Genomic DNA, 24,434 nt, shown 5'->3' with positions numbered 1-24,434 from the left:
CCCTAAGCCTGTCCCACGCTAAAGGGAACCAAAGAACAGGCAGCATTTACAGTGTCAATGAATTATCAGAATCATTGCTGTTTGCCTATAGTGACGTAAGTGTACATGGCACTTTATTGTGAAGTGTACCCAAAGTACTATCGCAGAAAGAGTGGCACCAGCCTGAAGAGGATCTGGCCCTTAAACAGGACAGACAAGGGCATCAGAACAATAAGCACGAGTGCTTAGATAGCAAGATATTTTTATGGAGAGATGGGATTGAAGATGCCAGTGACAAAGCAGGAAGCTACCGTCATGTTGATATAAATCTGAAGGGTATGTGCTTTCTGGATTAACTGATTTTCTTGTTCGCCTTTTTTTTTTGGCAACTCAGCAGTGAAAAGCTCCAGAGGTAGAAAGAGGCTTAACAAACTTGAACATGATGCTGTTCAAAGGGGTAGGGGAAATCATTGTAGGAGGCAGTGTGGAATTCATTTCACTCACATGATACAGAACTGCTAGAATGGTGTTGTGTGGCCAGGCTGAACCACTGGGCCAAACTAGCTGTTAATGAAAAGAAACTAAAGTGAGAGAAATCTTTACACAAGGCAAAGCAGCTGCTCAGCTGCAGAGTGCTTTACTTAAGAAACATGATCTGGCCAGTATTTGGGCAGTTCTCTGTGCTATATCAGGGACTTTGCTTGGAGAAGAGATTTCGTGCTCTCAATTCTTGGACCCATGATGAACAGGGATATTAGAGGCAATGATAATATGTGTGGCGAAGATGGTGGAGAGACTTCATTAGACAGAGTAGCACCTGAAAGCCAGACTGCATGAATTCTTTGCTCAGGATGGTGAGCAGTTACGTGCACAAATAATCCCACTGAGGTCAATGGGAGTACTGGTGTACAACTGCTCACCAACCTCACGCAGTCTGGCTCTCTGTGTCCCCTGCAGCAGCGACAGTGGCTACTGGGGAAGTACCATCCATATTGTTACACACTCTCCATCTCTGGCTAGAGAATGTTGGAGGATGAAGCTCACAATGTGAAGGGGATGAGAAAATAGAAATCAGGCAGATGGCAGTAGTTTGGCTTCTGTTACCAAGAAGAGAAAAAAAGATTACAGGCCAGCAACCCAAGCCACCCTATCTATAGCAGGCCTATTGTCATCTTGAATTTAAAAAAAAAAAGATGTTACAATCCAGTTCAGACTCTCTCTGTTTAAACAAAGTTTGGCTGCTAGCGTGTGCAAGACCAAACTTGTAACTATTTACTAGTGGTATGGTGGCAAAATCTAGACACCTCAGCCCCATTGTGCTAGGCACTGAACAAAAAGAGAACTCTTTATCCTAAAAGGTCTACATACTTACTATGGACAACAGGTAGATACAAGACGGATAGAAAGAGGGAGCACCAGGAAAAAAAAAAGAGTGGGCATTGGTCAGCGACATATGTAGATTGTAGACTCCTACTAGAGAGGCAGGAACCTCTGTTCCTTTTGTTCTGTGTCTGTACAGCGCCAGGCACAATGGGGTCCAGATCCATAACTAGAGCTCCTATGTGCTAGGATAGTAACAATAGGTGTGTTAGCACACCAACAGTCTTAAACTATATTTAAGCCAAATGTAAAACACTGGCTGGCAACACAATGTTTATGCAGATTTGGCCTGAACAAGCTTTTTCAAAAACAAAACACCAATTCTCTAATCATCTTAGATGGCCTCCTGTCCACAGGGCCAAAACAACTGCCTTTGGAGATGAAAAGACCTGCAGGGATGTTGAGTGGGTGAGGTTAGGGGCAGAGGAAAAAAAAAACTGATTAATATAAAAACTTTAAGAAACTTATCTACAGAATTAGTAAACAATGCCAAGTGTACGTTTTTTTCACATATTCCCTCAAATAGGCATTTTTGCCAATGTCCTGCTAAAATATGAGGGAAAGCATCTCAACTCTTCACACACTTTTCCTTAAATTTACAAGTTTCAGCAGTATTCCATTTAGAAACCCATTACCTCTAGTACTCTTTCAGCAGTGTCCGATGTCTGGATATCAAGCCTAACATTCCTTCCATCAGCCAGGTAAACATCCAGAGAGGCTCTCTGTGTCTGGATCTTAAATGTATCCTGTTAAAGTGAAATATGAATATGTTTTATTGCTGCTCTCCTTATTAGAGCCCTACTGAAGGTGCTGGTGCTCTGCTTCCCAGTTTACTTTAGAGAAATTAACTGGATTACGGGGAGAGACACTAGAGCATGATGGAGGCCTAGTCTACACTTTAAATTTAGATTGACCCAGCTACATCACTCAGAGGTGTGAAAAATTCACACCTTCAGCACCACAATTAAGCCAACCAAGCCCCCAGCATAGACGCAGCTCAGTGGGCAGAAGAATTCTTCTATCAACCCAGCTACTGCTGCTTAGCAAGGTGGATTTCTTACACAGAGACAGCAAAACCCCTTCTGTCATTGTAGGAAGCGTCTACACTGCAGTGCTACAGCGACATACATGCAGCACTATAGTTGTGCCATTACAACCCCCATAGTGTTGACACGGCCTAAGGGTCTGTAGGAGGGAAGGGAAAGTACTGTATTGATGGATTCCCACTCTTGTACTATAAAGCCGAAACCCAAGACAGGCCCTGTGTGTTTAGAAGAATTATCCTTTCCCTGGGAAATTCCAGGGATTTAGTGTTACAGTTCATTTTCCTTCTGAGCTGACACTATTTCCAGTGTGATCTTGCCAAGAATAGGAAGGCTTCCTCCAAGGTTGCAGCATCTCTCTGCAGTTTGGGGTCTTCAGCTGATCATGGAGAAGGGCAGACAGCAAGTTTTGGCTATGGCTACACTACAGCTTAAGTCGACATGAGTTACGTCGCCTGGGGTGTGAATTAGCCATCCCCAACCGACAAGTTACACCGACCTACATGCTGGTATGAACAGCGCTATGTCGGCGGAAAAGCTTCTCCTGAAGACATGGCTGCCGCCACTTGTTGGGGGTAGATTAATTAAGTTGGCGGGAGAGTGCTCTGCATCGGTGCAGCTACGCCGCCGAAAGCTCTCTAGTGTAGCCATATCCTTTCAGCCTTCTGTCTTCCTGCTTTGTTTTACATAGTTTGCCACTGTGACCAATAGGACAGGGGTTGATTTGGATTTAATCTTTTCTAATGGAGACAAATGTAGCACCAAAGAAATAGGCAATACAGTACTGCTCAGACTATACAACTGTAAACATATATGTAAATTTTACATATATGTAAAATGCGAGCTGAGGTATACAATAAAGAAAACCCATGAAAATACAGCCCAAATCTGCCTGAGAAAAGAACTATGAGGTCACTTATCCGAATGAGGAGGATGTATAAGGACCTGTTAAATAGGACTACGGGCAGGGGTGCTAGAACAATTTGTATAGTGGGGTTGCTGAGAGCCATTGACCCAAACCGTTAGCAATGTATATGACGGAAACCACCTCAAGCCAGGACGTGTAGCAGCACCCCAAGTTCCAACACCAACATGGGCAGTTTAATATCCTGCCTACACTGTGTAAAGCAAACTGTTAGCCTACACATATATGGTAGGTGTAGTATACGCTACATTAATGGGTATAATGTCCATGGTGGTAACATAATATATAAGTTTTGTGAGGTTATGTTAATTGAATGTATTAAGCTCTCCCCACAATTCTGTTCCCCTTTGCTAAATATCCCTAACACTTTGCAAAGCTGAAGTCAGCTTTGGCTCTAGCTGATATGAAATCTGTCAAAAGTCAAGATACATTTGTTCTCTGTCCTAGTACAGGGACCTTCATGGGCAACTGGTTTGAAATGTAATATCCAAAACAGAGATAAAAGAAGTACAGAACAAAATGGCAAGTTAAGGAACTGTTACAAACTGGTGGGTTGGATTTTAGTGAGAAATAGAGAGTTTTGTAACTTCTAAAACCACACTATAAATATAACTAGTTTAACTGCATATTTCCAAAGCACACCTACTATGTATGGTGAACATGCTGTGAGATAAGAATTGCTTCCTGGAAGGAGGGTATGTGTCTCCTTTTTGTACTGTATTATTCTGAATTTAGACAATTGGTTGAGAGTAGTTATTTGGTCTCGAACATTTTTAATATCCAATCACAAGTATAGTCAAAATCAACTGGCTACATATTGGCAACACAACCACACTGTGTGACCCAGTTACAAAACAGGAGCGCCTGACTTGATTAAAACACAGCGTGGTCCTGTAGTGTAGGCAGAACTGAACCAGGCTCCCAAGCAATGCTGAACACCTGGTGCGGTTCAGATCATGGAGTGTGGATAAAACACTATTCAGTATTATCTACACCACAGAATTAAACTGGGTTTTAAGCATACTGAGATCTATGGTGTTATACTTGGGTACCACAATATGGTGGCTTTCCACAGCCTAGACTGGATCCCTAAAGGACATGCTTGCACTGACGTACTTGCTTATGCAATTTTAAGGAAGCTCACACTGCAGCCATTTAATTTACGCAAGTAATTGGACAAGCGAAAGTATGTGAGCAGCCAGCAAACATTCCTACATACTTCATTCCTTCACTGGGCCTGCTTGAAACGCACTTGCTCAGACAAGAGCTAGCCAGGTACAGGGCAAGATTCACCGTTTGGAGAGCTTCCTAGTTTTAAGATACATATAATAGATTCCAGACCTATATCATCTTTTCTTCTGAAGCTCATTTTTCATCTTGAAACACTGCCAATATGTCATAGTAAAAATACTTTTAAAACAGGAACTGTTGGAAGAGAATAACATCAAAATATAAGATAAATAAAAAACCCAGGATGCTCTCAGCATGCTAGGGCATAGGGATAAAACCAACAGTAGCTCAGGGTTCCAAAGCTGTCTTAGCCATTGACTCAGGACACCAATAGAGTTCATTTGGAGAGCAGAAAATGTGCATGATCAAAACACCAGATATGCTCATGCGGGTGAAAAGCAAAGGAGGGTCCAGACTTAGTGAAGGGCAGAGGTGAACCAACAAAGAGTGACAAAACAGAGAGACTATTCAGCAAGGTTTCCTTGTTCAGAAAGAATCCAGGAACACACTACTCCTATGTTCCTGTGCTCAATTTCAATCCCTCTATTCATGCGTATTATAACCAGAGCCCTGCACCTACTGAAATTCCACAGCTGGAGAATAAATGCAGATTGGCAGAGTTAAGTAGCAAAAATAAGTAGGACTGTCAATTAATCACAGTTAACTCACGGGATTAACTCAAAAAAATTAATCGTGGTTAAAAAAAATAACCATGATTAACCACACTATTAAACAATAGAATACCAATTAAAATTTATTAAATATTTTCGGATTTTTTTTTTACATTTTCAAATATATTGATTTTTCCTGCAATGCAGAATACAAAGTGTACAGTGCTCACTTTATATTATTTTTATTACAGATATTTGCACTCTAAGAGTGATAAACAAAAACAGTATTTTTCAATTCACCTCATACAAGTGCTAGTGCAATCTCTATCATGAGAGTGTAACTTACAAATGTAGATTTTTGTTACATAAACTGCACTCAAAAACAAAACGTAAAACTTTAGAGCCTAAAAGTCCACTCAGTCCTACTTCTTGTTCAGCCAATCGCTAAGACAAACAAGTTTGTTTACACTTACGGGAGATACCGCTGCCTGCTTCTTATTTACAATGTCACCTGAAAGTGAGAACAGACCTTTGCATGGCACTTTTGTAGTCGGTGTTATAAGGTATTCATGCGCCAGATATCCTAAACATTCATATGCCTCTTCATGCTGGGGCCACCATTCCAGAGGACATGCTTCCATGCTGATGATGCTTGTTAAAAAAATAATGCATTAATTAAATTGGTGTCTGAACTCCTTGGGGGAGTATTGTATGTCACCTGTTCTGTTTTACCCGTATTCTGCCATATATTTCATGTTATAACAGGTCTCGGATGATGATCCAGCACAAGTTCATTTTAAGAACTTTCACGGCAGATTTGACATAACGCAAAGAAGATACCAATGTGAGATTTCTAAAAAACCACTACAGCACTCGACCCAAGGTTTAAGAATCTGAAGTGCCGTTCAAAATCTGAGAGGGACAAGGTGTGGAGCATGCTTTCAGAAGTCTTAAAAGAGCAACACTCAGATACGGAAACTAAAGAATCCGAACCACCAAAAAAGAAAATCAACCTTCTGCTGGTAACATCTGACTCAGATGATGAAATGAACATGCGTCAGTCTGCACTGCTTTGGATCATTATTGAGCAGAACCTGTCCTCAGCATGGACACATGTCCTCTAGAATGGTGGTTGAAGCATGAAGGGACATATGAATCTTTACTGCATCTGGCACGTAAATATCTTGTGACGCCAGCTACAACAGTGCAATGTGAACATCTGTTCTCACTTTCAGGTGACATTGTAAACAAGAAGTGGGCAGCATTATCTCCTGCAACTTGTAACCAAACTTGTTTGTCTGAGTAATTAGCTGAAGTAGGACTAAGTGGACTTGTAGGCGCTAAAGTTTTACATTAACTGCATTCAAAAATAAAACAGTTTTTTGGACATAATTCTACATTTGTAAGTTCAACTTTCATGATAAAGAGATTGCACTACGATACTTGTATTAAGTTAATTGAAAAATACTATTTCTTTTATTTTTACAGTACAAATATTTATAATAAAAAATATGAAGTGACCATTGTATACTTTGTATTCTGTGTTGTAATTGAAATATATTTGAAAATGTAGAAAACATCTAAAAATATTTGAATAAATGGTATTCTATTATTGTTGAATCACACAATCACAATTAATTTTTAATCGCTTGACAGCCCTAAAAATAAGCTATTTAATTAAAAAGATAATTCAAGCTTCTAGCCATGTATTAGAGAAGAAAACTTCCACACTGTGAAACAAATGCAAACCCAGGCAGTGTTGTCTTTCAGAGTCTGCTAACAGACAGCCTTAAACACCTCAAAGGATGAACTATCGCATTCATCTCAATGAAACGTTAAGTTATCGCCATTATGATTCAGAGTGCTTGTCTACACTAGCAAGTTTTGTTGAACAGCCAGATGCTAGGGCTGTCAGAGGAGCCCAAAGGGCTGCTATTAACATCAGAGAGGCTTTAAGGAACCACTTTGACAATGAGTGGCAGTAACACATGTCTGCTTTGGAGTTGCTTCCCTAGTGCATCCACGTACAATTTTGGGGCCCAAGATCCATGCAACACAATGCTTTAGAAGCCTGTTCCCGAGAGAGGACTGATTGCTATATGCTTCAAAATAAAAATGCTGTACCATTAAATACCTTAGCCTTTATTTATTGTTAAGAAGGGTAAAGCCTCACAACGGTGTGTAGCTCCAGCTATCATTGTGCAAGCTGTGAGAGGGGGTGGAGTGATGGGGAGGCTCCGGAGGGCTGTGAAGTGAAAAGGAATGTGTGGGCATAGAGGGGAGTGGGGTTGGCAAAGAATTGTGCATCTGCATGTGCTGCAGTGGAGGTCGACCACGGATCTGCTCAGTCTGCAGCTGTATCAAAGACTTGAGCATCTCTGTGTGATCCTCCATAACTTCTATCATCCGCTCTGTTGCTTGCCTAGCAAAAGCAGCACTCTCCTTTCTCTCCTGCCTTTCGGCTTCCAGCACTCTTTCCATTCCCTGGTCTGTCTCTCATCGCGCTGTAGCACCTCCCGGAACATGTCTTCTTTGTTGCACCTAGGGTTTTTTTTCTTATCTGCCAAAGCCAGTCTGCAGGGGTGCATGGCGTATTCTTCAAGGGCTGTACTGAACAGAAGAGGGATTGTTACATTCCAGCAAATGATTGAAACATTTTAGTAAAAAAGGGCATTTTGCTGGTAGAAATCACTTTCCCTCTGAGACTCTTTTTCGCCTTCCTCTGTAGCATGGGGCATGGGTCACTTGCTGGAGGATTCTCTGCTCCTTGAAGTCTTTAAACCACGATTTGAGGACTTCAATAGCTCAGACATGGGTGAGAGGTTTTTCGCAGGAGTGGGTGGGTGAGATTCTGTGGCCTGCCCTTGTGCAGGAGGTCAGACTAGATGATCATAATGGTCCCTTCTGACCTTAGTATCTATGAATCTATGACTCTAGGCAGGCACACAGCTCCACAAGCACCCCAATTATGGGGGGTGTTGGGAGCCGGGGGGGAAGGCGGTTGTGCGTACAGACAAAAAGGTCACAGCTTACAGGGAAGCTTTGCAGGGAATTCATTCCAAAAATTATCCCAAACTTTTTCCACAGGCGGCCAACCTGCTGGCTGACATCTTGCTGCTGCGGGTGACCAGAGAAACCAGGGCACAGCTGCTGAATGATTGTGGCTTTCACCCTGGTCTATATGCAGCTCAGCCATGTGCTGCTTTGGTCCCAGCTCCAGTGACTGCTAAATGGCATGGTCCAGTTTCCTACAATGGGTCAAGTAACAAGGCTGCAATCCCTTGGAATCTGCAGCAGAGGATTAACAAGTACCTCCTTGAAACTTTCCAGAGCCTCTCTCTGGAGGATTTCCTGCAGGTCTCAATGTCTATCAACACCCTGCTTGGCCATGCAGATTAGCTACACAGGGCAATGTCCAGCTCACAGAAAACACTACCTGCCTCCCACTTTTTGATTCCCTACACAAGCCACAGCAACTTACCCGGCATCTCATCTGCTTCCTGCTCCCCGTTGAGCATTTCTGGAGTGGAGAAAAGTTTCTGGCTGCCTGCCCCACTGGGCAACCCCGCTGGGAGCGCCACATCCTCTTCTAGCTCGACATCTTCATCCAGAATTTCAGCCTGTGGGTTACCCCCCTTTCTGCTGCCTGCGAAGTATCCACGGGGCTATCAGCGATGGAGGTGGGGTCACCAAAGAGGATAGCATTCAGCTCCTTATAGAAGCGGCACATCTTAGGTGCATCACCGGAGTGATCGGTCACCTCCCATGCCTTATGGTACGCCTGCCTCTGCTCCTTTATCTTCGCTTTGCACTGCTGCGTGTCCCGATCATAGCCCTTTTTGCACAAGCCTCAAGAAATTTGCCCATATGTGTCCCGATTCTTCCAGGTCACTTGCAGTTGTGGCTGAACAAACTCCTCTTCCCATATACTGATCAGATCCAACAACTCAGCGGTGGTCCAAGCGGGAGCGCATTTGGTGTGATAGCCAACCGAGCTCACCTGGGAAGCTCCTCTGGGAAGCCAGCCAGCAGGAAATGAGATTTAAAATTCCCGGGGCTTGCAAGGGGGAGTGGCGGGTTGGTTGCAGGGCAACGGAGTTCAAACCACTGACCAGATTGGCAGCATGGGAATTGTGGGATACTTTCTGGAGGCCAATAAAATAGAGAAAAATAAAACCTGTGGTGTCTACACTGCATGTTTGTTGACAATAAAGGGAGGGGAAAAGACAAAAAAGTCTCTTGCAAGACTGGAAATGTTTTGTCACCAAAAGTAGAGGGGGGTTCGAAAAAAGTCACATTGCAGTGTGTATGCTCTTGCTGTTTTGTCGCCAAAAGCCAGTTTTTGGCGACAAAACTTGCTAGTGTAGACAAGAGTGGATGTTTTGGATGCCACCAGTTGCATCCAGTGTGGTTGAGCACTAAAGCCGAATCTACATTAGAAAATGTATCATTCCAACTTGAACCGGTGGGATTACACCTGAGCAAGTTACAATGGTGTAAATCAAGCATCCATACTCGGCGTCCTGTTTTGGTGAGCACTGCATTCACACACAGAAGACTCCCCGCGAGCTTCGCAAGACCTGTGAATTGCTGCAGATCTCCCTGCATTTTTTTCTGCCCATCGCCCATCTAGATTGGTTCTGAAGTGCATGAGCAGTGCTTACATGGAGAGGGTCCAGAACTGGGCCCAACGACAACCTCATGCTACCAATACCAATGGCCCCTCCCCAAAAGCTGCTGCTGCATCATTATGCAGAGTCGCGCCTCCACGGGGTGATGGTGCTTGAAGAGAGAGAGAAGATTTTTAGTTATTTTCATTTAATTTTCAGTAGGTTTTTGAGAGTTTTATTTTGCCTTTTTTTGGTTCTTCATTTTCTTTTTGTTTTTTATTTTGTCACTGGACAAATGGTTTCCCTTTCTTTCTCTTGTGTTTCCCTCTGGGTGCCAATGATGGGAGTGATCTGGACTCCACCATGCAGTTCAGTCTCATGTCCCACAACGCAGTGGGGCCCTGGAAAAGAGGGGGAGAATCCTCAGGAGAAGGGGTAAGGTGATGAGTAGTTGCTGGAGCACCGGCGGTGGCAAATGTGTTTACACAAAGGTCAAAGATAACCTTGCTTCTATCATTTAATTAATGAGCCTACGCTATTTAGTTGCAGCTGGCAAGAGATGTTAAGAGTAACAAGAAGGGTTTCTTCAGATATGTTAGCAACAAGAAGAAAGTCAAGGAAAGTGTGGGCCCCATACTGAATGAGGGAGGCAACCTAGTGACAGAGGATGTGGAAAAAGAATGTACTCAATGTTTTTTTTGCCTCTGTCTTCACCAACAAGATCAGCTCCCAGACTATTGCACTGGGCAGCACAGCATGGGGAAAAGGTGACCAGCCCTCTGTGGAGAAAGAAGTGGTTTGGGACTATTTAGAAAAGCTGGACGTGCACAAGTCCATGGGGCCGGATGTGCTGCATCTGAGAGTGCTAAAGAAGTTGGCGGATGTGACTGCAGAGCCATTGGCCATTATCTTTGAAAACTCATGGCCATCGGGGGAAGTCCCGGACGACTGGAAAAAGGCTAATGTAGTGCCCATCTTTAAAAAAGGGAAGGAGGATGATCCTGGGAACTACAGGCCAGTCAGCCTCACCTCAGTCCCTGGAAAAATCATGGAGCAGGTCCTCAAGGAATCAATTCTGAAGCACTTAGAGGAGAGGAAAGTGATCAGGAACAGTCAGCATGGATTCACCAAGGGCAAGTCATACCTGATTAATCTAATTGCCTTCTATGATGAGATAACTGGCTCTGTGGATGAGGGGAAAGCAGTGGACGTGTTGTTCCTTGACTTTAGCAAAGCTTTTGACACGGTCTCCCACAGTATTCTTGCCAGCAAGTTAAAGAAGTATGGGCTGGATGGATGGACTATAAGGTGGATAGAAAGTTGGCTAGATTGTCAGGCTCAACAGGTAGTGATCAATGGCTCCATGTCTAGTTGGCAGCCGGTATCAAGTGAAGTGCCCCAAGGGTCGGTCCTTGGGCCGGTTTTGTTCAATATCTTCATAAATGATCTGGAGGATGGCGTGGATGGCACCCTCAGCAAGTTTGCAGATGACACTAAACTGGGAGGAGAGGTAGATACACTGGAGGGTAGGGATAGGATACAGAGGGACCTATTGGGTCAAAAGAAAACTGAGGAGGTTTGGGCCACAAGGCTGGGCCAAAAGAAATCTGATGAGGTTCAACAAGGACAAGTGCAGAGTCCTGCACTTAGGACGGAAGAATCCCATGCATCGCTACAGACTAGGGACCAAATGGCTCGGCAGCAGTTCTGCAGAAAAGGACCTAGGGGTTACAGTGGATGAGAAGCTGGATATGAGTCAACAGTGTGCCCTTGTTGCCAAGAAGGCCAATGGCATTTCGGGATGTATAAGTAGGGGCATTGCCAGTGGATTGAGGGATGTGATCGTTTCCCTCTATTTGACATTAGTGAGGCCTCATCTGGAGTATTGTGTCCAGTTTTGGGCCCCACACTACAAGAAGGATGTGAAAAAATTGGAAAACGTCCAGCGAAGGGCAACAAAAATGATTAGGGGATTGGAACACATGACTTATGAGGAGAGGCTGAGGGAACTGGGATTGTTCAGGCTGCGGAAGAGAAGAATGAGGGGGGATTTGATAGCTGCTTTCAACTACCTGAAAGGGGGTTCCAAAGAGGATGGATCTAGACTGTTCTCAGTGGTAGCTGATGACAGAACAAGGAGTAATGGTCTCAAGTTGCAGTGGGGGAGGTTTAGATTGGATATTAGGAAAAACTTTTTCACTAGGAGGGTGGTGAAACACTGGAATGCGTTACCTAGGGAGGTGATGGAATCTCCTTCCTTAGAAGTTTTTAAGGTCAGGCTTGACAAAGCCCTGGCTGGGATGATTTAGTTGGGGGATTGGTCCTGCTTTGAGCAGGGGGTTGGACTAGATGACCTCCTGAGGTCCCTTCCAACCCTGATATTTTATGATTCTATTTAATATCTTTATTAATGACCCGGAAGAAATTAAAATCATCACTGATAAAGTTTGCAAGTGACACAAAGATTGCAGCAATGGTAAGTAAAGAAGAGGACAGAGTGATATGGACCACTTGGTGTAAGGAATCAGGGCTTGCAGCAGAGCCAGTCTGCAAGCAACCTAACACGCACAGCTGGCCTGTAGTAGGTGGCCTGATTGGCTGGAAGAGTCAGCAGACTGGCTCTTAACCCCAGCGGCAGCAGCTCTGCAGTGGCTTCTCAAAGCATTTGTCCACACTAGTGATAGCTCTTGCCTTGGCCCCAGCCTTGCCTCATTCCAGGTAACCCAGCTCTGAGCCCATGGCTCTGATTCCTGACTTTGGACTCCTGTTCCAACCACTAGGCCTGACTGCCCATGTCCTGGTCTCCGGCACTTGGTAAGCTGCACAAGCAAATGTGCATTTCAATATGGCTAAATATAAAGTCATACATCCAGGAACAAAGAATTTAGGCCGTACTTACAGGATGGGGTACTCCATTCCAGGAAGCAGCAGCTCTGATGTGGCGGCCATGGTGAAAAAATCAGCTGAACACCAGCTTCCAGTACAATGCCATGGCCAAAAGGGTTAATGTGCTCCTTGGATGTACAAATGAGAACATTGAGTAGGAGTAAGGATGATTTTTTTCCTCCCACTGATATGACCGCTGCAGGAACAGAATGTCTAATTCTGGTGTTCACAATTCAAGAAGGATGTTGATAAATTGGAGGGGGTTCAGAGAAGAACCAGGAGAATGATTAAAAGATTACAAAACATGCCTGATAGTGTCAGACTCTCTTTATGCTAAATAGATTCAGCTTCTTGAAAAAGTTAAGGGGTGACTTGATTACAGTTTATAACTATCTACACGGGGAACAAGCATTAGATAACGGGCTCTTCAGTCTAGCAGACAAAAAGATAACACAAGCCAATGGCTAGAAGTTGAAGCTAAACAAATTCAGACTGGAAATAAGGCTTTTTTATTAATTATTATTATTAAACTGTAAAGGATAATTAACCATTGGAACAACTTACCAAGAGCTGTGGTGAATTCGCCATCACTAGCAATTTTTAATGAAGACTGAATGGCAGGAATAGGCTGCCATTAATTTAGACAGAGCTGTCTAAATAACACTAGTGGTCACTCCAGCCCCTGCAGTGGCCCAGGATCAGGTGGGTGAAAAAGTGGCCTAAAGCTACCTTAGCCCTGCTCCACCTGGGTGGAGAGGTTGGTGCTATGCCTCTTGCAGGCTAAGCACAGGATCTCACCCACAATGTCCAGTCACCTGTCCAGGAGGGTGAGGGAAAGAGGAGCGGCATCCCCTCTTGCATCAGAAGATTCAGCTACCTCCAAACTGCCCAACACCTAAACTGTTGCCCACCTTCCTGAATCAGAATTACCAACTTTTCCCTGCCCCGCTGTTGATCTCCAGGTTCCCCTCCATCCACATTCAGCTACTGTATCTTCAATACAAAAATTAGCTAAACATTGAAAATTTAAGGGTACCATAAACGAAGATGTCTTTGGTATTAAAAAAAAAATAAAAAAAACAAAACAAAACACACCTCAGACACCACAAGGGCTAGTGTATGGGGTGCATTATCTGTTTTAATAGACTAGAGGAAAGTGCACTGGATTAAGTCAAGAGACTTGAGGTTTTCTCCCAGATTTATTACCAGTTTGGAGGCTGACCTTGCACAGGTCACATCACCCCTGTGCCTCAGTTTCCCCCTGTAAAATGGAGACAAATACTGTCTTTTGTAGGGCCCTTTCAGAGAGCTTTTCTTCTGTACATCTAAAAGAGCTAGATGTTGCTGAATTAAACTAGAACTAGAACTGAGTTGCTGAATTAAAATTTACCTAAATCTGCTGCAGAAACCACAGGGCGTTGGCACAACAGTTTCAGCTTGCTGCCGAGTCCCAATTATAACATTAGCATTTACTGGAGGATAAGCCACTAAGTTAGTTATTTTTCTTGAGGACTAGATCAGTGCTACTCAAAGTGGTGGTCCGTGGACTGCTGCCAGTCCACGAGCCATCAGCTGCCGGTCTGCGCGCATATTGGAAAAAAAAAATTGCCAGTCCCCCACATCACATAGCTTGAGAAGCACTGGACTAGATACTGAGCCGGTGGACAGGTTAATTTGGGTATCTGCTAAAAGGAGGGAGGCAAGTGCAAAGACAGAAAAATATGGAGAAAACCTACCACAACTGGAATGACCACATTGAGTCACTCTGGAACTGCATAATACATAGTTTCCTTGTTTGCTGTCTTAAGTCCACACCCATCTGTCTCCACTAAAACTACAGGCAATTGTTTCATTTTACAGTATTTCTGTAAGATGATCTCCATTTCCTCATCTCCATTTGGAAAATTTACTACAACAGAGTGGCTGCTTTTCTCCCCCCAGGAAGTTCACCTGCATGTTAAAAGCTTTTGGGTGAAAACTCAGACCATCTTTGCCCCAAAAAAGGTCAAAACCAAAATCTCCATACTTTAATTTAACATCTTACGTGTTTGTCATATCCATGTTCAGCTAACTACAGTACAGACAAAAAGCCTACTTATGTAAAAGCAAAAGGGGGAAATAGCATTGTAAAACATATATTCCCCCGATAGCTGTGAAAGTGCTAAGGGAATTTGGGGTTAATTTATTCCTGACATATTGGGAACAGTTTTATCGTAGCTGGAAAGGGAATACAAATTACATTCATCTCCATAACACAGAAAAACAAATGTGTTTGTTATTTAAAAGTCCACAACTTTGGGAGTAAAGCACAGCCAGGCTACGGCAGTGATGCAATCACCTGAGTGATTAGTCATTTAGTTCTTATTCTATGCTGTTGTTTTAATTTTATTTGAGGAGAGGAACAAAGGCGCTGCCCCATTTACTCAAAGCCCAGAAACTTTCTCCAGACTCCAACTTCATGTTTGTCTTTTTTGCCCCCCCCCGCCTTTTTTTTTAAAAAAAGCTAATAATTTGGCAACCTCACCCTTTAGTATTAACGCCACTACCCCTCTCTGTATTCCCTAGGTCTTCTAGTCTCTGAAATACATTCATCTGTAGATTCCCAAGATCACATGAAACACTTCATATTAAAAAAGGGACATTCCCTCCTGCCCCCACCCCCCAATGTCCAAATCCTTCTCCCTTAGAGTTGCTACTACTACCACCAGTAGTAAAAAATTTTGAACTGCAAATAACATCTGCTTCCCCCTCATCACTATACAATCCGATAATTTATTAACACAAGAATCCAGAACAATAAGTTATTGAGTAGAGCTGGCCAGGAATTCTCCATCAAAATATGTTTTTGATGGAACAAAGCAGTTTCTGCACAATCAGTTTTCCCTGGAAAAGTTTTGAGTTTACTGAACTTTTTTTTTGGGGGGGGGGGGGGAATTTTCCATTGTTAAGTTAAAAATGAAATATTACATTTTGTGTAGCATCAATATTAATATGTCTCACCTCAGCTGATGCAGTGCCTTATTGGAATTGTAGGTCTGGTACCTCACACTCCCATTCCCCTCTATAGGCCAATTTCCCTAGCTGAGCCACTGATACTGCATACAGCAGCCTCCCCTCTGGCTGAGCTGCTGCAGTGCATTATGGGAGTTGCAAACAGGGAGTCAAGCCCATATAGGAGAACGGAGGGAAGGAGCATCCAAACTGCCGCTCCCATGAGGCACTGCAGCATCTTAGGGGGACACAGATTAAAGTCAAACCAAGCCAAAACTAAATGTTTTGACATCTTCAGATTGCAATTTTTCACAATGCTGCATTTGAATATTTTAACTTTTCATCCTGATTCAGGATGAAAAATTCTGAAATATCAAAATTTACTAAAGGATGGAAATTATGAGAATAGTACAGCAGGTCAGATCAATGTTTCATAGATTTTTAGGCTGGAAGGGACTGTTAGATCATCTAGTCTGACCTCCTGTATATTACAGGCTGTTAAATTTCACCTAAATGATCCTATATTAAGCCCAATGACTTTAGTTAAATTTAAGCATTTCAGTCCTTAGGAGACAACTGTTGTGTTCCGCAGGCAAAGAGGAGAGACCAAGGTGCCATCCAGGCCTCAGCTATGGCAAGGAACTGAGGAGGTGAAATATGCCCAGCTGGTCCTAGCAGGCAATCCACGCTGAAAAGAAAGGCAATCCTCTCCTCAAGATCCCTGACAATCTAACCTGCGGGGAAATTCCTTCTTAACTCCAAGTCTAATGATCAGTTTAATCCCAAGCACTGGGAGCAAGATATACCAACCAAGTATCTAAGAAAGAGGATTCTCTGTATCACTTCGAAGCATTGGTCCATCCTGTCCAGTTTCTCCTCTCAAGCTGTAGTCAGTCTCTGATGCTTCCGAGGAAGGCAAAAAAATCCAAAACAAAACCCAGAATACATCTGGCCAATTGTGTGTCAGGGGAAAAAAACCCTTCCTGACCCTGGAGATGACCAACAAACTCTGAAGCATGAGATTTGTTTATAGTCACTGTCTGAATGCAGAGCTGTGAGTGTTATGAGCATATTGAGGGTAATGCCTGCAATCCTGTCCTCCCCATGTCCATGAAGGAAAGGAAGGGGATGAACCAAGGAGATTCCAAGGCTGGAAAGGACCATTATGACGATCCCAGACACTCCCCCTCCCATCGTGGGACATAGAATTTCTCCCAGAAACTGGATTAAAGCATAACTTTTAGAAAGATATCTAATCTTGACATAACGACTTTAAATTACGGTGCTTAAACTTCACATTGTAAGGTTTGTTTTCCACCCCTAGATCATGTTTGTGGACCTCCTTCAAACTCTCTCCAGTATTTCCACATCCATGTTGAAGTATGGACACCAGAACTGGACATAGTGTTCTAATAGTGGTCTTACAGTGCTATGCATGGAGACATGATCACTTCAATCCTTCAGGTTCAACAATCCTGGGCTTGCCTCCCTGTGCAGTCCATGGAGAACTCCACTGAAGCACCTCCCTACATCATCCCCACCCCAACCCCCTCAATGTTCCACATGGTGTCAGGGGCCACTGTCCCATCCCTATCATCCCATCTCGGGAGACACTAAGGACAAGCACAGCTACACCTACACCAAGCTTGGCTTTCACAATTCACTGAATATGTCGCTAAAGTCAGCATGCATGTTCATTCTCTTTCATAAGTTCTGTTGTATTAATTTATTACGTTTTTATATGTATTTACCATTTAAATTGCAGATATTTTTCTTTTCACTCATTTTGTGACAGAATAAAATTTATTTTTTGGAACACAATTCATCTTCATTAGTTCACAGCATAGTCTGCACAATATCTAGCAGTTCTGCAAGCAACCAATTGCTTGTTACCATGCAGCGTGACAACTCATAGGATCAGTGACAAACGAATGTACAGCAAGCACCTCAAAATTAATAGGCGCATTGACAGTATCTTATTCACACAAGTACATCAAGCACCACACATTTCCTAACAGGCGCCAAAATAGCAGGACCACGCAGAGCACAGTACACCACAATGTATTCCTCTGGCTCACTGTTAACGTGCTCTTTCAAAGCCTCCCTCAGTTGTATAGCTCTGCTCTGATCGGATAGCCCTTGTGTCTGGCTGTTCAAACTCAGACAGCTGTTCCATCTCCACCCTGGCAGCAACTTTTCCCCCTTCGCTTCACAGATATATGGAACAGAATGGACTGCTCTAACCATTGGGATATTTTTCTCACTGAGATCCAATCTTGTAAGTAAACAACACAAGCGTCCCTTCTATTTACCAAAAAGCACATTCAGCTGTCATTCTGCACCTGCTGGGCCAATAGCTTAATCTTTCCTTGGTGCTGTCAAGGTGGCTGGTGTACAGTTCCCTGAGGCAAAGTAGTAAAGGGCAAGCTTGGTCCCCCAAGATCACTATTGGCACTTCAAAATTCCCCAATAGTAATCTGCTTGTACCTTTCCAAACAGTCCTATTTTCTTAGAGATGTGAGCGAGTGTCACACACCTTCTCTGACCAGCGTACGCTGATGTCAGTGAAGCATCCCTGGTGGTCCACCAGTGCTTCCATAACCATGGAAAAGTAGTGCTTTCCGCGACTGTACTTTGTAGCAAGGTGGTCTGGTGCTGAGAGAGAGATGTGTGCTGTCTATTGCCCCATCGCAGGTTGGGAATCCCACTTTTGCAAACCCCTCCACTATGTCCTGAATATCACCCAGAATCACAGTCCTGTGCAGTAGGAGGCGATTAATGGCCCTGCACACTTGCATGACAAAGCCCCCCCACAGTAGATTTTCCAGTTCCAAAAGGACTTCCCACTGACCCAGGAGAAATCCAGTGCTGTAAAATTCCACACAGAAATCACCACTTGCTTCTCCACTCTGTGCAGCTCTCAGTTTGGCATCCCTGCACTGGGGGCTGGAGCGAGCTTGGCCCACAGATCCAGGAATGTGACCTCATGCCTCCAAAAGTTCTGCAGCCATTGGTCATCCCAAACCCGCATTACAATACAATCCCAACAGTCAGTGCTCCTTTCTTGAGCCCAGAAGCAGTGCTCCACTAGCTGCAGCTGCTCCATAAACCCCACCGACAACCTTGAATTGGTTCTCGCTTGTCCCACAGCAATCTGTCCTCCAAAAAAATCATCCTATTCCCCACTCTTTCATTTAGTGCAGCTCTGCTAATACTGGATGATCGGGTGTCTTGTGCTTGCAATACTTATGACAATACTGCAGAGCTGTGCAGAGTCCATGCTTCTGACAGAGATGGTGGACAGTGGGGAGGACTGCACGGGTTTGTGAGATTTTGAAAAAAAGGCACAAAAGTTATGGGATATAGATGACCTTATGGGATGGAGACAATTGCATACTGAGAAGCTGCCCCCTTGTCACCCAGGCATGACTGGGAGCGTTTCAGCCTCAGCATGCATTGCCAAAAAACTTCCCAAAAGACTGTGTGGGTCAGTGGCAAATTGCACATTGGGATATCATGGTGCACTGTGCTGTGCATCAGTGTACTCACCAGGAGTGCTTGTACACACACCAGACACATGGAGCCAAGTATGCACATTCACAAGCAATATACTAACTGTGGTGGCTTTATGCCAATGTAACTTGTTGACCGAAGTTTATAGTGTAGACATAGCCTTAAAACACTACCGCATCACCTGTTTATGTTTATGTTTCCCCAGGGCCAGCCCACAACATTCTGGCACCTGAGGCGGGGAGCTCAAATGACACCCCCATGCCCTCTCACTTGGACCAAAACTTTGAAAGGTCTCAATTCTGCCTTCTTCCTGTTCTACTCCTCTCATGGTACTGCTCTGCTACCTACCCAAATAAAGGAGAACTTAAAATGCCTTGTTCAAAAATTTTAAGTAACACTTAACTTTCAAACGCCTGAACAGCAAATGGAACTTTTCTTGTCTGCATAGTAAACACTGGCATTTTTATCTCTTTGAATAATCAAAGTGGTGCTTTCCATGCCTTCTTGGTTGCAAAGATTTGAACAAAAGCATTTGGAAAGAGGGTAGTCATCTTATTTGTGCACATATATTCCAGAACAGCCTTTGGAGTTGATCCTGCAGAAATGGATCTTGAAAGGGCTTTCAGTTCAGCACCTAAATCACTCGCATCAATATTGCGCATGCCATCATGAGTCAACAGTGTCTCTAGTGCCCTGCATTGCTGGTGTAGGTCTTCTTCAGGTATAGCAAGGAGTTCTGGAATATCATACAACATCCCAAATATACTGCTGCGTTCCTTGAGCTGCATGAAACGTTCAACTGACTGTATTCCACAATCTAGCACCTGGTTAAATAATTCAACTTTGAATTGTTGTTTGGGGTCTTTTATGGGATTATCCCGTGCCTCATAATCAAAATGTCGTCTTCTTCGGTGACTCCTGTATTCTTGAATGGGTGGGAAAATAGCTTCAGTGTGAAGTTCCTCTGCCAACTTCTGTGCACTCTTCAGAATGTTTTGAAATCCCTCATCTGACCGGTAAGACTGTAGGTATGACTTTGCTTTGTCCAGGCGTTCCATTGCTCCAGATATATCAAGGTCGACACCTTGGAGTCTCTTGCCTACATTTATTTCAAACAGTATGTCATGCCACAACACTAAGCCACACAGAAATTTGAAGTTATGCATGTTTCTGGTGATTCCATTTCCCTCTGCCACTGTTCTCCCACAAACAGCTCCTGTCATAGCATTATCCTCCATAATGGCAACTATGGCATCATCTATCTTCCCAATTTGGTGTTTGATAGGCTCTCTTGCCTCCACTCAACTTTCCCATCATGTGGCACTCAGTGGTTTCAGCTTCAGAGAGGATGTCCCCAGATGTTGCTTCAAAATTTGCCATTGATGAGTTGATGCAGAGAAAAATACATAGATGCTTTGAATTACATTAAAAATTCAGCAGCCTCACTAGAAGCTGATGCTGCATCACTGACCACCAAGTTCAATGAATGAGAACTGCATGGGACAAAAAAAGATTGAGGGTTTAAACCCTTGGATCTGTGTCTGCACTCCTCTGTTCTTTCCTCTCATGCTGGCACCATTATCATAGCCCTGACCTCTCACATCAGCTATTGCAATTCCCATATCTTCCAACTTTTTAAGAAGCACATTTGTCATACCAGCTCCTGTAGTATCATCAATGTCAATAAATTCTAGAAAATGCTCTCTGACAGTCACCATTGCAGGGACATTTTCACTAGGTTCTGTTGTTGTTACAAAACACACCATTAAAGTCATTCGTTCAGGGTTCAGGGAAGCAGCAGGAAACAGAAAGCTCCCCGAGAAGCTGGTGTTAATCAGTCCAGGCTCCTGGGAGTGCTAGAGAGGTACATAAAAGGCTCCTCCTCCTCCTACCTCTCCCTACAGTTCCTGCTGCCTTCTGTTATTCCCTCTCACCTTTTCTCCTGCCTGCCTGTTATGTCTCTTGTGCCCTCCTTCCTCTAGCACAGCACTCCACCATCTCTGTGCATCCAGAGCAGAGAGAATACATATGCACCAGCAGCAGACACAATTTTCTACACTCCGAGTCCTAGTGGTGCCCCCCCCTCACAGTCTGGCACGTGAGACGGCCGCCTCAGTTCACCTCATGGTAAGGCCAGCCCTGTGTTTCCCCTTCTAAGGGCTTGTCTACACTGGCAATTTACAGCGCAACAACTTTCTCACTTAGGGATGTGAAAAAATACACCCCCCCCCCGAGCGCATCAAGTTTCAGCGCTGTAAAGCACCAGTGTAAACAGTGCACCAGCGCTGGGAGCCACGCTCCAAGCACTGGTGGCTTTGTCCCTTGCGGAGGTGATTTTTTTAGAACGCTGGGAGAGCTGTCTCCCAGCACTGAGCCGTGACCACACAAGGCCCGTTAAAGCACTATGGCGGCATCGCTTTAGTGTTGCCAGTGTAGACTAGCCCTTAGTATCATGCAAGACACAATAAATGATGCCTGCAAGTCTTAAAGATGTAGCAATGGAAATGAGGACGCTACAGGGACATATGAAAGATCAAGTTTATTCATTTTTTTCAAAACTATTACAGAATTCCTTTACCATAAAACATTTTTACAAGGCATTGATTGTGCTATTAAATATTTGGAGCATCTCAACCAAACACCATGTTGTTAAGCAAGATTCTTTAATATTTAAGTGAATGTCTGTTAAGCATTTATTTACACCAATTAAAGGCACTTAAGTACAGATAATGACAGAGAATGGACTTTAGTCATTCACACAGCTTTCTGGTCTGACCCAGAATCCAGCTCTTCCCAATAATGAAAGAACATACCCAGCACTATTGCTATGTGCATGATGAAGAAATCACTTTGTGTAAGTCTAATAATTATAAGATGAAGTTGTAAACAAAAATGTTGTGGAACTAGTATTTTTGCCAGGCAGAAAACTTAAAAACTCAGCATAAGAAACAAGACATTCCAAAGTGGAACAGAAAGGTTTCTTGATTGTGTGTAGCGAGGATACACTGACTTTGTATTAAAACTTTTAAGATTTATTTCAACCTACCATGACATGTAGGAAGCAACTGACTGTGTGGTGTTCAATATCTCTTACTGTGTACTTTAATAAATGTATTTGACCGTACAATCAGTTAGAAACATTACCCCGCATCAGATGTTCCCCAAACCAAAGAAGTAATTCACATCCACCATACAGATAGCCAGTTTCAACACTTGCAATACACATGTAGGAATATGTTTCAGAGTGGTAGCCATGTTAGTCTGTGTCAGCGAAAACAACGGAGTCCTTGTGGCACCTTCGAGACTAAAATTTATTGGGGCATAAGCTTTTGTGGGCTAGAACCCACTTCATCAGATGCATGGAGTGGAAAATACAGGAGCAGATATAAATACATGGAAGGATGGGAGTTGTCTTATCAAGTGTGAGGTCAGTCTAACAAGATAAATCAATTAACAGCAGGATACCAAGGGAGGAAAAATAACTTTTGAAGTAGTAATGAGAGTGGCCCATTTCAGACAGTTGACAAGAAGGTGCGAGTAACAGTAGGGAGAAATTAGTATTCATTCCAAATCCAGTGCCTCCTCCCCCATTTAAGACAACATAGTGGCAAAGTTTTTTCCACCAGAGCTCTGATAGAAAAGGCTTACTATCAGAAATTAATAGTTGAGGGGGGAAATGGCAAGATAAGGGCCCTGTGAAGGGAATCAACAGGAGTCATTCTGCTGTTTTTAAAGGCTTTGGATCAGAGCCTAAGGGCATGGCTACACTTGCAAGTTAGAGCGCATTCAAGCAGCCCCGGGCGCCCTAACTCACTACGCGTCCACACTGGCAAGGCACATAGAGCGCCCGGACACCGTGGCTGGAGCGCTCCTGGTACTCCACCTCGAAGAGAAGCATAATGCTTGCTGCGCAATGTGGACGCCCTGGTCGGTTAATGCGCTCTGATCGGCCTCCAGAAGTGACCCACAATGCCTGTTCTAGCCTCTCTGGTCATCACTTTGACCTCTACTGCCTGCCTTGACCTCAGGTGACCAACCGTCAGACCCACCCTTTAAATTCTCTGGGAATTTTGAAAATCCCCTTCCTGTTTGCTCAGCAAGGTGTGGAGTGCTCTCAGTGAATCTTTCCAGGTGACCATGCCTCCACGTGCCAGGTGATCCCCAGTACGGAGCAATGGCAAGGCATCAGTGTTTGGGGGAAGGAAGCTGTCCAGTCCCAGCTGCGCTCCAGCCGTAGGAATTACGATACCTTCGGGCAGATATCAAGGGACATGATGGAAAGGGGCCATGATCGGGATACATTGCAGTGCAGGATTAAAGTGAAGGAACTGTGGAATGCCTACCACAAAGGCCATAGGGCAAACAGCTGCTCCGGTGCTGCCTCTGCGACCTGCTGTTTCTACAAAGATCTGGATGCGATACTTGGGGGCAACCCCACTTCCACTCCAAGGACCACCCTGGACACTTCAGAGCCCAGATCAACAAGGCGGGAGGAGGAGGAGAAAAGCGGAAGCAAGGGTGCTGAGGAGTAGGAAGACACCCTGCCATCCCTAGATGCGTGCAGCCAGGAGCTGTTCTCAAGCCAGGAGGAAGGTAGCCAGTCACAGTAGCCGGTGCTTGGGGAAGGACAAACACCAGAGGAGGTGCCCGGTAAGCGGCCTTTATTTTGGGAAGAAAGTTGTTCAGTGCTGACTCTTGGGGAGAGGATGGTTAGGGCTGGATGCATATCTAGATGTGGAATAGGGCGTTGATGTGCTCTCTCACATCGCGGAAATCGGCCTCAGTGATCTCTTCAAAGGCCTCATGCAGAAGCTGGGCAATGCATGTGCGTAGGTTCCCTGGGAGAGCTACTATACTACTTGTCCCAGTCAGGCTAACATGTCTGCGCCACTGTGCCGGGTGGGGGGAGGGGGGCGGGGGGACCATTGCTGCACACAGGCAAGCTGCATATGGGTCAGGGCGGAAGCCGCACTGTAGTAGAAAACCCTCCCTTGCTTCCCAGGTCACCCTCAGCAGCGAGATATCTTCCAGGACAAACTCCTGTGGAAAATGTGGGGACAGTGTTCAGTATAGGGGCCCCCTGCAGATGTTAGCTCTCCCCAAGGTACACAAACCTAGAGGACAGTACGGCTGTGAAACAATCAGTTCCCCTTGCCCCTGTGCTTACTCACCATTTTGGGGCTTTCCCTTGTGCCCCCATGTCACCTCCAACCCACTTTCCCCCACCAGCTGCCTCCAACACCTGTCGCTTCACCACCAAGCCCTG

At 44.3% G+C, this 24,434-nt stretch overlaps 1 protein-coding gene across 3 annotated transcripts in view; it reads right to left on the bottom strand.

The window, feature by feature from the left end:
* SNX31 (sorting nexin 31) overlaps nt 1–24,434 on the bottom strand; it is a 69,331-nt gene that overhangs the window by 18,413 nt on the left and 26,484 nt on the right. For all 3 annotated transcript variants that reach the window (XM_073330433.1, XM_073330432.1, XM_073330431.1), the window contains one exon: nt 1,995–2,105. In XM_073330433.1, the coding sequence (XP_073186534.1) occupies nt 1,995–2,105 (111 nt within the window). The remainder of the gene's footprint in view (nt 1–1,994; nt 2,106–24,434) is intronic.

This window comes from Lepidochelys kempii, chromosome 2 (genome assembly GCF_965140265.1).
Source record: "Lepidochelys kempii isolate rLepKem1 chromosome 2, rLepKem1.hap2, whole genome shotgun sequence".
In the NCBI taxonomy this organism is placed as follows: Eukaryota; Metazoa; Chordata; order Testudines; family Cheloniidae; genus Lepidochelys; species Lepidochelys kempii.
This window is presented reverse-complemented; position numbering and strand designations above follow the sequence as displayed.